General features: G+C 33.1%; 1 protein-coding gene across 2 annotated transcripts in view; it reads right to left on the bottom strand.

The window, feature by feature from the left end:
- Klhl1 (kelch like family member 1) overlaps positions 1 to 14,963 on the bottom strand; it is a 377,975-nt gene extending 363,012 nt beyond the window's left edge. For both annotated transcript variants that reach the window (XM_027938066.3, XM_027938067.3), the window contains exon 1: positions 14,473 to 14,963. In XM_027938066.3, the coding sequence (XP_027793867.1) occupies positions 14,473 to 14,963 (491 nt within the window). The remainder of the gene's footprint in view (positions 1 to 14,472) is intronic.
- Positions 14,964 to 16,438: the final 1,475 nt, after the last annotated feature.

Below are 16,438 nucleotides of genomic sequence, written 5' to 3'. Positions count from 1 at the left end.
GTTAATTTAAATTACTATAAACTATATATAATTCAATATATTGATTATGTAAAATAGCATATCTATTAATTTATTTTTTACAGAAGAGAGTTAATTGTTAAAATCTTTAAATTATTAAGATTTAGTTTGTTAGATCATAAACATAAAAAGTAATTTGTTAAATACTTTTCAATTTTTTATGTTAAAAGAGTTTTCTATTTGACCTAGTACACTAGTTGACCTTTTTAAAAATTGGTTTGGTAAGTTCATACACTACTGAACATATGGATGATATTGAAATAATCATTTCACTTCTCAATCTGCTTGTTTTAAAAATTCTGAAGTATTTTGAATGTTTTCTGTAGTGTTATCATTTTATTATTATATCACAAGAAGTTTTCATCTTAAAAATTAATATTTACCAATGTACCAAAGTTCATATGACATATCTTTAATTTTCTCAGTAAGCCATTTTTGATATAAAGGCCCTTTATATTTTTTTAGTATAACTCACATTGTTTTGGTTAAATATATTCCAAATATTTATATAAATATAAATAGATATTATGCATTATATATATATATATATATATATATATATATATATATATATATTCATGTTATATATTATGTATGTTCATCCATATTGTATTTGTGACTTCCTTTGATGTCTTGCCTTTTTATAGTGTCAAAATAACTGCTGGTATTTAACAACAACTATATTTGATTGTCTTTACTGATTATTTTTCTTTCTCAGATTATTTTGGATGTTGCATTTGGGTAGAAACAAATCTACTTTTATTATGGTGATCTAAAATTGTATTGTACTTTATCCCTATATAACATGTATAAATTAAAATGGAAAAATTAATATATAGTATACCAGCTGTTATAAAATCATCTAAAAACTCAGTGATCATCTGAAATCTGACCATAATCTTAAATCCCAGAATTTTTAAGTAGGAGTATTTTTGTAATAGGGCTTTAAGGATTTTAGATATTTCTTATTGAACATTTAAGATTTGGCCACATTTTTCTAAATTGCCATTTATTAATAACAAAATAAAGCTCTGATACTTTGCAGCAACCTTCTTTACAAATATTAACTGCCAGAGTTATTTTTTTTCAACTTCATCTCTTTTTTTAATTTTTATTATTGGTTGTTCAAAACATTACATAGTTCTTAACATATCATATTTCATACATTTGATTCAAGTGGGTTATGAACTCCCATTTTTACCCCGTATACAGATTGCAGAATCACATTGGTTACACATCCACTGTTTACATATTGCCATACTAGTGTCTGATGTGTTCTGCTGCCTTTCCTATCCTCTACTATCCCCCATCCCCACCCCTCCCATCTTCTTTCTCTACCCCATCTACTGTAATTCATTTCTCCCCCTTGTTTTTTTCCCTTTCCCCTCACTTCCTCTTTTATGTAATTTTGTATAACAATGAGGGTCTCCTTCCATTTCCATGCAATTTCCCTTCTCTCTCCCTTTCCCTCCCACCTCTCGTCCCTGTTTAATATTAATCTTCTTCTCATGCTCTTCCTCCCTGCTCTGTTCTTAGTTGTTCTCCTTATATCAAAGAAGACATTTGGCATTTGTTTTTTAGGGATTGGCTAGCTTCACTTAGCATAATCTGCTCTAATGCCATCCATTTCCCTGCAAATTCCATGATTTTGTCATTTTTTAGTGCAGAGTAATACTCCATTGTGTATAAATGCCACATTTTTTTTTTTTATCCATTCATCTATTGAAGGGCATCTAGGTTGGTTCCACAGTCTAGCTATTGTGAATTGTGCTGCTATGAACATCAATGTAGCAGTATCCCTGTAGTATGCTCTTTTTAGGTCTTTAGGGAATAGTCCGAGAAGGGGAATAGCTGGGTCAAATGGTGGTTCCATTCCCAACTTTCCAAGGAATCTCCATACTGCTTTCCAAATTGGCCGCACCAATTTGCAATCCCACCTGCAATGTATAAGTGTACCCTTTTCCCCACATCCTCGCCAGCACTTGTTGTTGTTTGACTTCATAATGGCTGCCAATCTTACTGGAGTGAGATGGTGTCTTAGGGTGGTTTTGATTTGCATTTCTCTGAGTGCTAGAGATGGTGATCATTTTTTCATGTACTTGTTGATTGATTGTATGTCCTCCTCTGAGAAGTGTCTGTTCAGGTCCTTGGCCCATTTTTATCTAAAAATCCATAGTCCAAATAATTGCCAACATTTATTCATTCAGTTGATTATCTGCACATTTTAATGAAATATATAATTTTTAAAAGGAAAAGTTATAATTTACCTCTCAATAAAAGATAACTGAAATCAGTAACAAATGATAAGAGAAATTCTACCTGAGATTGCGACAAGCCTTTTATTTGCCAGAGGTAAACACGTTAATGTGGCAGGCGTCCTTGGGTACAATGATGACTTTTCATCACCTCCCCTTCTTTTTTGTTAGGTTTTAGATCAATTTAGTTCTCCAACCTAGTGCATAATGAATAAATCCAAAGGAAATTTAAACCGACACCCATATATTTTTCTCTAAAGAAATAGAAATAAGAATTATTTAATTCATGTGGTCATATTCACATAGACAATTATAGGAGTATGTTTTAATATTGAAAAAATATTTTGAAGTAGAATTATGACAGTCCACAAATATTTCCATTATTGTCAAAACTTCCCTAAGACCTAAGGACTAAGCTTTTGTATGTCCTTCTTGGTTTCTAATCACCTTTAAAAACAAAACAAAACAAAAAAAAACCCTTTATTATTATGTTTTTAAATGTGGTGCTGAGGATCAAACCCAGTGCCTCATGTGTGCTGGCTGAGCGCACATAACTCTGGAGCCATAACTCCAGCACTCTAATCATCTTTCTTTTAAAAGAAATAATGTGTTGAATGTTTCAGAAGTATTGTAATCTATTAACAGTTATTTATTATCCCAAATTAATATATTATAAAGTCATATGTATAAATAAATATTTAAGAGCTTGATGATTATATATTATATATGTTTATAAATTCTATTTACTGAAACTCATTCAAGATGTAACTCTTCCAACCAGAAGTGATTTTTTTTTCATTTCTTGGCTTTCCCAGAACCATCTTTCTCCTAATACTATGATGAAAGGTTATTATTTTAGCGCAGTGTGTTATCGTCACAATTCTCTTCAAGGTCAGTTAAAGAGTTTGGACGTGTGCAGACACAAAAATATTTATGATCAGAAGGACCCTCATGCTTACTTCCATGTTCTACTGTCTCTAAATACTTAATTCTTTTCAAAAAGAAGCAATGAGTTTTAGTTTTGCTTTGAACTCCACAGATGTCATAGCTGGTCCTAAGCCTATTCAAAATGTGTTGTACATACCCCGTCTAACATTTGCAAAAATATCTCAACTTCTTGGTGAGATATGTGGTTATAATGAAACCCTCTAAAGAGGCCTTGAATAATAGATCCATCTATATCAATTTTTCATCACTGACTTTACCTTTCTAATCTTACTTGTGCTCCTTAATCTAACCATCTTTGACCATCACACAAACTGCAAGCCTTATTTTTCATTGTTATTTCCTAAATTAATTTATATAAAGCTTTATATCTTTAGTGTAGTTGATTTCCTGAGATTGTCAGTCTCAAAGTTGCATTGTCCCATTTAAAAGTGCTTCATACGTAATTCTGTCTAACTTGTAACTTTCCATGGGTAGGATATTCCTATTCTCCTCTCTATGACTATACTATAAACCTTTTTTCATAATCAGGAAAAAAAGCATTTTTTGTTTTGAAGACTCAAGTGACTTGTTTGTGTAATGCACCTCACATTGCTATTAGTTTGCACTCTAATCCATCAAAGACATCAACACTCCTTTAATTCCAACTATAATCCTGAGCATATTCAATCTGTGATAGACAACTCATCAAAAATATTTTTTGCTCTCAGTTTCTAGAATGCCATATCATCCCAATGTCAATCTCATTTCCACATATTTTTGCTGGTTTATTTGTTTTTAGAGGGGAAAGTAGTAGTAGGGATCAAATCCAGGACAGGTACTCTATCACTGAGCAATACCACAAGTCCTGTGATGACCACGTATTTGATGTTTTCAATGTCCAGATCTTGTATTTTTTTTCAGAACTGGGAGATAATACTAAGAGGTGATTTAAGACTGATTTGCATCCCTAGTCCTTTTATTTTCTATTTTGACAAAGGGTTTCAATAACTTGCTGAGACTGGCCTTTAATTTGAGATCCTCCTGCCCAGGGTCTTCCAAGTCCCTAAGATTACAAATGTGCATCACTGCATCCAGCTTGCCATGTCTATTCTTCATGTGGAATCTTAAATCTCAACTCACTTTCTAAATACAGCTTACTAAATTTTTATTTCTATTATTTCTTTACTCTAGTCCAACTATTCTGCCTGAACAATAAATGTATGTCATTTATCAGATTCAGATTGTATAAAATAAAACTGTTTCCTACCTTCCAATCTCTTGCATTGTTCTCTTCATAGAACAAGAATCACAACCAAACATCAAGAAGGAAAAATCTCATTTTCATATCCAAACTTGTAGGAACCCTTTCACTTCTCCCTCTTTTACAAATAATCCTTTAATTAATTGAAAATATTTGGTTTTTTTTTTTTTATGTTTACTGTTGTTGTTTTGGTACCAGGAATTTAACCCATGAGTACTTAACCACTAAGCCACACACCCAGCCCCTTTTTATTTTGTGATAGGTTCTCACTAGGTTGCTTAAGGAATCACTAAGTTGCTGAGGCTGGCTTTGAAACTGCCATCCTCTCGCCTCATCCTCCCAAGTCGCTGGGATCAATTGTGGTATTTTATTTTCCAAAGTCTTTTTTCTACGCCTTTTTAAAATAATAGTTCCTTATTAAGACTCTTATCTAAACATTTTAATGTACTTTTTAAATTCAGTTTCAGCACCTTTCTTTTCTCTTGTCCATCTTCCATGCTATAACAGAAAGATTGACCAAAGTTTGAGTTTCATCAGGAACATCATTGTTTCATCCTTATTGTAAGTAAAATCTAAAGTCCTTAATGAGATCAAGAAGGCCAATCCTTGTTCAAACATGATTTAATCAGCAAGCCAAACTCATGATTTTTACACATGTTCATGGTAATATACTTGACAGTTTTTCCTCTTCTTAATAAGTGAACATATTGAGATTGAACTGAATTTCATTAAGTCCCTTATGGAGACTTCCTCTTCTATTACTTTGAACATCCCCTTTGATATGTATATTTTGGTATATCACAAGTTTAATTTCTGTAAATAATTACCTGTTAATTTTTTAGTACAAAATTTTCACTCTGAACCTTTACTGGACCTTCTTGTACCCCAGTAGCCTGGCATATTTGTCTTGGAAAAGAGAAAGAAACCAGTTAAAAATAGTTTTCACTAAGTGAAAGAATATTTAGTGTTTCCTTGGGGTATATTTGTCCCACCATATAACTAAAGTGTTTAGAATAGACTTGAATTCAAACCTTAAATAGCCAAAGTACAGCTCAATTCATGTGGTTATGCTAGCTAGCAAGTAGAATCAATGATAGAGCCATAGTCATTTTTAATGGTAACAAGATAGAAAGAATTTTAAAATGATGGATTTTTTGTGTCTTTCTATCATATTCCAGTAGAAAAAAAGATAAAGAACAATTCATATGACTAAATGGTGACATTTTCCTAAACAGGCAGATTTTACTCTAGAATTATAAATTTCTAATTATTAAGCCAGTTTTCTTTCTGTCATATCCTGCAACTGTAGATGACAACATATTAGAATAAGGCAAACAATATTATTATCATAAAAATACAAACTACAAAGAATTATTAATATTTATACATTATATATTTTAAATTTGTGGCATTATAATTTTTTTCTAGAATTTATTGATGAATATGAAGCAACTTTTCATACTTAGACTAAATTTTGTATGAACTACATGAAATGTGAGAGGACATATGGTAAGAACAGATATAAGTCAGTCTTCAATGTGAGTTAAAAGTCCAAACTGTGCATCTATTTTGTAAAAACAACAACAAAAAATACATTCAGAAAAGATTTTAACTTGTGTTTTGAGAGCTTCTATAGAATACATATTCAACTTTACAGTGGAAAGAATTCTTCCATTAAAAAATCAGTTTAAAACCACAGGCTATTCAAAAGTCATTAGAATAATTAAATCGAAATATTTTATAACCATTAAGACAAAATGATAGAGTGAAAAATGAACTCTTTCTCTCTGTAGGAAAATTTTTATTTAGTAGTGGTTCCAAGTCCTCTGATAAAACACTAAGAGGAGTCAGCATTGGATAGCACAGCTCATTCATTTCTGAGCCATGAGGTAAAGCTCATGGCAGTATCCCTGCTCCCCAGATGCTCTGCCAGCATTGGCAATGAAAATAAAAGGTAGAGATCCTTTGTGGTTATGTGGCAAAGCCTTCTGCTCTTGCTGTGCAGAGCTTCTTATGTAAAACTATTCTGCCTTCTCTTCTTTCTCATCAGCTGCCAAGAGGAAGGCATAGAAAACTCAAGGCACATATTTTAGCATCAGGTTCTGCAAGGCGAATGCCAGCGGCTCCTTGGATTGTACATCAAATTCAAGAAGTGTTGACTTCAATATATGATGTGAAGTAAGTTAGAATTAAACTTTTATTCAAAGCATAGATAATCAATACATAGATAACATATTTTTAGAAACAAATAGAACTATTTCATTTGCAGTCAAATTGATCATTGACATAGAATTGAGGAAATAAAACTATCCGACTTCAAGTAGAGTGAGCTTTTGCCTCACTATAATATTTTTTTCTCAATTAATCTTAGTGTTGAATAATAAGTTTACTCTTTTTATGGTAGAATATTATTTTACTACATAACTAGTATTAAAATATGTTCCAACACTGATACAACATTATCTTAATTAATATAGCTTCATAACAAGTCTGAAAATCAGGATTGTTAGTCCTTAAATTAGGTTATCTTTTTCAAAATGGTTTGGTTTATTCCAGATCCTTCAAATGTGTGTGTGTGGGGGGTGGATTTTTAGGATAATCTTGTCAATTTGTACCAAAAATGGCTTATAGAGACTTTCTGGGGGGAATTATTAGAACTATAAATCAACTGGAGGATACTTGACAACTTAATTATAGTGAGTTTTCTGATTCATGAATATGGTATAACTATCACTCTTTGGGACTCCAATTTCTTGCCACTTGGTTTTGTTATTTTCAGTCTATGGGTCTTCATATCCTGTGTGCTATATATTCCTAAGTTCTTCTTATTGTATTAATACTATCACGATTCCATTAAAAATTTCCTAGACAATTATGTCTAAAAATAAATTTATTTCTTCATTTCTATGTACGTGATCAATTTGTCTATAAATTAAATAGTTCTATTTGGTTGTTTCTAAAATATATGCTTTTTATTTATCTTTGTTTTACTGAGCTTACTATATCTTGAATGCAATGCTGAGTAGAAGTGGTGAAAGAATACATCTTCATATTTTTCCTGACCTTAGAAGGAACACACTTATTTTTTCAACCTGATAATCTAGGGATAAGAACTGAATAGATTCCCTTTGTTGGACAGAGAGTCTTTGGTTTGAGAAGTACTTTGCTATTAATATGTCCACCCTGACTTTCTTTGTTTTGTATTAGCAAGTCAAATAATTTTATTCTTTTACTTTTAATCAGCTTTATTTAAATTTAAATTACATTTTCTGTAAACAGTGTAATGGTTAGGCTTTAATTGCCCAATCTGATATTCTCTGTATTTTGATTATGGAGGTGCAGACTGCTACATTTACTATAGGTACTGGTTAAGAGTCAGATTGTCATTTGTGCTATGTGTTTTCTATTTGTTGCATCTTTTCGTTGTTATCATTTCTTCTCTTTTTTTAGATTAATTGAATGATTTTTACAGAATCATTTTCCCTGTCTTCTTTCTTGATTTATTAAATACTTACCACTTTTTAAATTTTAGTGATTACTTTAGGATTTATAACATATCCTTAGACTACCTTTAAGTGATGTATCAATACACATTTACTTTAAAACACTATACATTGATTTCTCTCCTCCAAATCTGAATTCTGTTATTACCACATATTTATTTCATACATGTGGTTAAAGTCTAATACCATAGTCTTCTTTTTCAGATCATTTTTTAAAATCACTACTTCTGTTAGGATCTGTTAGTTAAAATGATCTGCTTTACAGGTGTTACATTCAAAATTCATTTTACCTAGGGTCTTAAAATCATAGCACATTATTCTCTCTGGTCAATTCTACATTAATTATACTATGAATCCAAAATTAATTATATTATGAATCTTCCGGACTTAAATAAGAAAAATATTATGAGTTTTTTTTAAACCATACTATTGCTTTGTGTGGTGTTCTTAATTCTTTTGTATAGTTATTGTGTGTCATATCATTTTCATTGTGTCTGGATTCTTTCTTTTGACATTTCTTATAGAACTTACCTGTTGCTAATGAATTATTTCAAAAATTCTATATCTAAAAAAGATTTTATTCTCAGTTTGAAAAATATCTTCAGTGTGTACACAATTCTAAATGGACAGTTCTACTCCTGTAAAGGTTCTACTTCACTGTCGTCTCATTTATTACTGTCAATGAGAAATGGTCCATCATCCTTATCTCTCTACATATAACATACTTTTCTTCTGAATAATCTTATAATATTTTCTCATTCACCTAAAATGAGAAAGAACAATTTATAATTAATATTAATTCCATCTTCATTGTTATTGAAGAATTTCAGATCATTTCTTAATATCAGATCATTTCTATTAGGATCTATTAGTTAAAATGATCTGCTTTACAGATGTTACATTCAAAATTCATTTCGCTTAGGGTCCTAAAATCATAGCACATCATTCTCTTGGGACAATTGTATAATAGCCAAGCTTTATTTAACATTTCTATAAGCCTATTTTCATATCCTGCCCCCAAATCACTAAAATTAGGAGGCATCAAACCCATTTAGTGCTTCATTCAATATTTGAATTTCAAGATCTTCAAACCATGTTTAATTATGCTCAAATCATCTGTGTCTTCATCAGTTTTTTTCTTCAAAGATTTAAATAATGTACCTTAAATTTTAAAAAGATCAGTTAATTATTATTTAATAAACAAATATGTAAATTCCAGGGCATTTGCTTTGTACAATGACTACAAAAATACCTAAAATTATTTTAGATGGTATGATAAATCAGTAATGTGATATATTGGTCAATAACTTGATACTGGTTTAACTGTTGTGAAACTTAATGTTAATTAATAATATATAGATCAGTTTTCTGTACATTCTTTGAGCGTTCTTATTCAAAGCCAAGGAAATTCAGCTTGTAGCTCTTACAAACTTCTAAGCTACATAGACACAAATTATGGAAAAATAAATACAAAGTCTGAACAAAATTATATTTTGTGTTAATCAAATACTTATTTTGATTACATAGGGAGATTTTCTTAAATAATTTAAGATAATACCTTAGGGATACTAATAATAGAGTTTATAAAATATTCATTAGAAACTTATATATGAAAACTGGAATATTGTCCTTTAATCTGCATTTTTTGTTATAAATAAAAGTTTTAATTTGTTTTTCATCTTATTGCTATATGATATTCACAAATTTCTTACAGATAGACCTGGGGTTTGAATGCCTGCAAAACCAGCTTTGTGGTTCTATTTCTTTTTCCTTATACTCTTAGTTTGCCTAAAGCAAACTTGCTCAGAGGATACAGTGCCAAGAAATTGTGGAATTTGGGGGTAGAACACTATGAAATATTGATAAACTCATCTTAATTTATAAAATAATTTCTTTCCTAAGAAGATATAATTTCTTCTAGTTCGGTTTTATGTAATAGCAGTCTATTTATATAATACCCAAGTTACTATACCAAAGAGATTCATAATTGTATCAGGATAATAGAGTGTTATAAATTTTAGCTTACATAATATATTCAATATGCAATCTGGAAAAAATCAAGTTATTAATCATGTTTTTAAATATTATTATGGCAAATATTTGTTCATTCAACAGTTTTCATTGAGTTATTACATGCTCTATTGTTAGGGATAAGGTGAAGAGAAACAGATAGTCCTCTCCACTTGGCAATTTCACTTACAGACAAATCAACATAGAAATTAACATGTGACAGGAGCTTTAATAAGAGTTGAAGAAAAGGATAGAGAATTTACACTAAGAACATAAGACAGGAGGTACAAATTTGTTTGGGGGATCAAGAAATAATTCCCTTAGAATGGTACAGTGTTTTTATTCAAGACGTCTCCATGATGAATTTTGGTAAACTCAGGAAAGAGTTGGTTGAAGGAAGGGGAACCACTGTATGAGGAGAGAAAGCAAATTTGTGAAGCCCAGGGACAGTGAAAAATTGAATATAAGGACTGAGTCTGGAATTTAGAGACCAATGGGAATTTTGATGAGAAAGGGCCCACAGAGGAGAAGGGCCAAGATGTCTATGGTACACATTGTGATTAGGGAATGTTCCATGGTGCATATTGTGATTAGGGAATGGTAAAAACTCTTTGGAGAGGGGAGCAAGGAAGTAGAACAATGATTCAGCTTTTCCTTTTATCATTTTCACTGATTTCTGTGCAGAGAATGGATTACAGGAGGCAAGATGGAGAAGAGGTGGAAAAATAAACAGTTTTGTTAAAAAGGATAGTAACTTAGATTGGGTGCAAAAAATAGAGATGAAGAGATGTGGGATGACACAAAGGAGACTCTCTAAGTCAAATGGCAGGGTTTTATGGAATATTGAAATAGGGGAAAAGAGGATGCTGACAATATGTTGCTTATACAACCTACTATATGGAGCAGTATTCCCTGAGAGAGGGATATTGAATAAGAATGGAAGGGAGATTAGAAACACAATTTTGTACACATTGCAGTGAAATAGTCTTTGTACATCTATCTGAGATGTCAGATAGCAAGGTTAGGCATGAGGCCAGAGGTTGGGGGATGCGCAAGTTTAGATGCAAATCTGGAAATATAGTTTATGGATAGCAACTAAAACCATGGAATCTGATAACTGCACTCTTCAGAATTTGAAATTGAAAATAGTAAACAGTTAAAACATGAAACATCTTCTCTCACATCACTGTAAACTACAATAATGTAAATATTACTCTTTGGTTTCTTTATTGCATATGGTATTTTGGGCAAAATATCCACCTTACACATATGTGATTCCAGGGAATCCCATACTTTCTAACCTAAATTTGGACAGAAAAGTAGAAAAAATAATACCATAAATCACCAATGTAACTAAACGTATACTTATTCTATACAGTGATCAAGATAATAGAGTACAGATATTTGTTTATGGTGGGATACTATAATAGGTGTTGGTGTAGTATGGGGTGGGTGAGTTAAATGTTGCATTTTGGCAGTAAATTTTGTTCATTTCTGTATTTCTGCTACATTTATGTTTCAGGTCCATGTGTAGTAAGACCTTTCTAGAATTATGAGATAAGGGGCAGCTTTCTGCTGAGTTAAGTCCATCTGTAGTTCTAACAACAAGTTTAAACAGCTTAGCTCTTCATTCTTGTCTGAAACAATATTTCTAACTAGTGTAAGAGCAAATGAATAAAAAGAAGGGACAAACCCCTTTTTGTATACAGGGATTAAATCATCAAAAAGTCAGAATAGATAAAAGAAAATACTAAATATTAAATATGACATTTTGATGATATAATAGTGATCTGAGTAATAAAAGTTATTATTATAAGATTTAGATATTGTTGTACTCACTTATCATCATAAGCACTATGTAGCTTTCCTAGATGTGTAGTCACAGAAAAAAAAGTTGAATTCACTTTGCTGGTTATTTTGCATACATTTGTGAATTACAAAAAATTTCCATACAGTATTTTACTTTGGAACTGCTCTCTTTTCTGGGAAATGAACCCTCTTCTTACCATATATTAAATTATTATATATTATTAATGATTAATTGATGAGTTTTCTAGTGTAGTTCTCAATCATAAACATAAAACTGATACTCTATGAAACTTTAAGAACACACAAAAACCATCAAACACTATTAATTCTAAAAAATTTGTCTAGCAGAAAATTTAGACTAATCTAAATCATTTGCTTATCAATAAGAATTTAAAGATAAAAGTAGTTTTTATTTTCCATACTTATAGATGCAGAATTCCATAAAGCACCATTGAAAACCAGTAAAGATTATTTGGGTTGGTACATGTGTTATTTTCAGAATTCTCATCACATAAAAAAATCTGTGAATTAAAAACAATGAAATATATTCTAAAGTAAGCTAAGTCTAATCAATGTTTTGTTCCTAATTGAGCTATTAGTAATTTAGTTTTATATATGTAAATGTATTATAATCCATTAAATCAGTAATTCATTAGTATTTTTAAATCCTCCAACTTGTATGAAAGTTTTCATAAATTGTTGATGCCAAACATGCCTCACAGACTTACATGTGCTAACAGCAAACTATTTTTGTAAATATGAAACATTAATATTCCTGGAAGATCAGATATTTCCAGGTGATTTGAAGATTCAAAGTTTCATGTATCTGTTTATGCACACACATATATTCATATGCATATAAATATATATATATATATAATGTTTAAAATATATACATAGATTTTATATATTTATAAAATCATCATATATACCTGTACATACACATATACATACAAACATACACATATATATGGTATATGTTTTTTTTCCTGAGCTGACTCACAAAATATCACTGCTTTTAAAGCAGTGATTAGAAAATGTTTGACTAAATTAGTTTCCTTGAAAATATATAAGGTGCATTGCTAAGTATTTGTGAACAGTTTCCCTCTCCCCCAAATCACTTATATCTTTTCAACTGAAGACGATTTAAAAACCTAAAAAGTCTTCTTTTAACAATTCAAAAATTATAAGTATCAAGTGAATGGATAGGTTCATAATGTTCATAGGATTCAGTTATAATTACTTTGAATAAACTTTGATTTAGATCTCCTATATATAGAAAACTTTGAACATACTTGAAAATCGAAAATTAAATTTCTTCTTTTAATATAATAATCTAATATTAAAGGTCTTACTATCACACTAAAATGCATCATGATTCTTAAATTTAAAATTAAAATCCACATCATTCATAATAATACAATTATAGTTAAATTTTCTGTATCTCTAACATCACATTTGTCAGCATAAATAGTACCTACATACAGTATTTTGTTTCATATATTCTTTTAAAACTTGTTCAACTTTATAATACCTTGCTTCAATTAAATGAAATTTGGAAGTGTTTTATATTTCTAATTTGTTCTTGATAGTTAATATTTTATAACATATTCATTATCCCTTTGCTGTATTTTTTCTGTATTTCTTTTTTGATAATGTATTCTGATATCATATGAATCTAAATGCAAATGCTTTCATATCCTCATTATATGCACAAACTAGTAATGATATAGTGTAGAATAATAATGACTTAATTTATTAAAAATGTAAAACTCAAGAGTTTTATGTTGAAAAGATTTTCTATGTCTTCTAAGTAGCAGAACACTTATGAAGTACAATGTGAGAAATAAACTAGATATAAATGTTCACCTGCTTACTAGACATCCACACTTCTAATAGTAAGCCAGCAAATCACAGCAACAGAATGCAAAATGGATCAGCAACAGTTTTAATTCTAAGACTTACTCTGAAAAAAAGGCAAAAGCGAACACAAGTGGGCTGGGGGTCTGGTTGTGCAGCTCAGTGGTAGAGTGCTTGTCTGGCATGCACCTGGCACTGAGTTCCATTCCCAACATCTCCAACAACATTAACAAAAAAGTTAACAAAAAGTATAAAGACAAAAAGAGAACTTGGCATAAGGAATAGTAACCCTGTCTGGGGGTGGAGCAGAAGTAAAATAATGCTATTGTCCATTGGCCTTGTTTTTTGTCCATCTCATTATTCCTGGAATACAGATTCAAACCACAGGGATCCTAGATAATAATGCTAATGTTAAGTCAGTTACTAAGTGAGTATATGAAATGCAGTTTGATGATGTTTAAGGCCAATTTAAGCTGCCACCAGATAATGGGATGATTGATATAATTTAATGACAGAAGATGATGGAATAGCAATATGAGAAATAAAAGAATCATTCCACTTGGAGATTTGCCAAAATGCATGTGTATTAAATTTTTAGTTATGAATGAAAATTAATAAAAGGAAAAAAAATATATAGTAATAGGTATGAACCAATAGAAATTAACGACCAAACTTTTAATGGGATTTTAACTTGGTTAATAAAAGTCAGGCTGAAATTTCACTCAAATTTTCAACGTGGAACGTTTTAGACTTACTAATTACAAGAGAATAAGAGGATAAATGAGTGGAAATTGGAATGTTCCAGATGCCCCAGGGGGACTTACTGTACCTGTGTCCACATCCTTCACCTGTTGCCTGGCTCGAGTTGGCTGGCTCCACTTTGAGCTCTTGCAGGACCAGCCCCTTTTCATGTGGTCCAGGAAAGTCCATGCCTGGCACCACCTCCTCCTCTAGGGACTCCACGTAGAAAAGAGTCCTGGCTGGCTGCTGGGTGCCTTGTCCAGGAGCCCCTTGCTGCAGCCTGGTAGCAACTGGGAGCAGGGTGCCATTCAGTGGATTGAAGGAAGAGGAGGAAGAGGATGGGGAGGATGATGAAGAGGAGGAAGAGGAAGGTTTCTTCCAGAAAGTGCTCACACTGCCCCTCTCTTGGCTTTTGAGCAGGCGGCTCTGACTGGGTCCCCAGTGCTCGAAGCTGCTGTCCTGTTGCAGGCAGCCGCCCCCCGCCGGGCTGCCTGGGGACGGCGAAGGATGGCTGAAGAGTTTCCAGCGGAGTCGCAGGATATGCTTCACATCGAAGTCTTTTCTCCCAGAGCCTGACATGCTTTATGCAAGAAAGGCAAAAGGACCGCAGCTGGCGCAAAAGTAGGCTGACTAGCAGACAGGAGAGGACAGCAGAACCTGGGGGCGGAGGAGGAGAAAGCGGGATGCGCCCTGTGCACCTCCCGAGCCAAACCAGTCCAAGCGGGTGCGTGCCCTGCCAAGACCCGAGAGCTGGCGGCAAAGCGGCGCAGCTCAGATCGGGTTCTGTGGACCTGGGCGGGAGGGAACCACTGGTGGGACGCAGAGGCAGGAGTGGGACGGCAAGGGCTGAGAATCCGGGATATTCGCAGGGGGACCCAGTGGTTATAGCCAGGAGGAAAGACCCCGAGGCTGGAGATGCGCGAGAGAGGGAGGTCTGCGCGCTGGGAAGCTCGGGAGGTGGCCGCAGCTGGATACACCTCACTGGGGTAAGCTCCTGGCAGAGCCTTAGTCCGGAAGGTGCCGGTGCTCCTGTCCTTGCAGCTCAGAGTTCAGTGCCTGGAAAGCGCCAAGAGAGAAAGAGCCCCAAGTCGCCAAGAAGCGCACCCGCAGTCTTCTCTGTGCACCTGCTCCCCTGTCCCTGGCCTCTCTTGGAGAATGCTCTGATAGCTTGCTGGTATCTATGAGAAAGTCAAATGCTTTCTTCAGTGCGAGAAGGTGTGATTTTTAGATAGTCAGTTTGTAAAAGAAAAAAATAAATATGCCAGAAAAATATAGGGAGGCAAAGGGAAAAGCCCTCCGTGAAGCTGTCAAGGTCCTCACAGTACAATTTTCTCTCTGCCTCAGCGCCTCCTCCTCCCTCATAAGTGACGCAGATGTGCACTGGGGCCTATACCGAGAAATGGAGGGAGGGAGGGAAGGCTTCAATCTTCTTTATGCAAGTGAGTCTGCTGCTCTTATTGTCCCCTTGCATAGGTCCTGTCACCTTTTTTTCAACCTCCTTCCTCACTACATTACTGTGTAGCAATAAAAGTAAAGCAAACAGGCATTATATTTTAACATCAGTAAACACCAAACACGAAGGATGGCAGTGCAAACTTAATAGGCTGCCATTGGTGTGCAGGTTGCAGGTTAATAGCTTGAATTATTTAATATACCGCATCTTTTAACCTTTAGCCTTAATTTCTCTGTAGTGATATATAGAAGAAATGGGGATGCTGGTGTCTAAGTGTGATGATGCCACCATCCTGACACTTACATTGTCATTCTGCTATTAATGCACCCGGGCAGTACTTCACCCTGGGGACCAAAGGCGCACGGTAGATATTTGAAGATGGACTGAATACAGCGGATCCGTTTGGCAAAATCAACACATTTGGTGGGTATCTTCAGAATGAAAGCCATTCTCAGCTGGAAACCAAGAATAGAATATAATGATAAAAGACAGTTTAAAGACAGAAGCTTCTGGTACCTGAATTATGGTATAAAATGCATGGGAGAGGTTAAGCAATCCACAATTATAGCCAAAGGCTACAATCATGTAAGTAAGTGTTTGC

This window comes from Marmota flaviventris, chromosome 4 (genome assembly GCF_047511675.1).
Source record: "Marmota flaviventris isolate mMarFla1 chromosome 4, mMarFla1.hap1, whole genome shotgun sequence".
Taxonomy (NCBI): Eukaryota; Metazoa; Chordata; class Mammalia; order Rodentia; family Sciuridae; genus Marmota; species Marmota flaviventris.
This window is presented reverse-complemented; position numbering and strand designations above follow the sequence as displayed.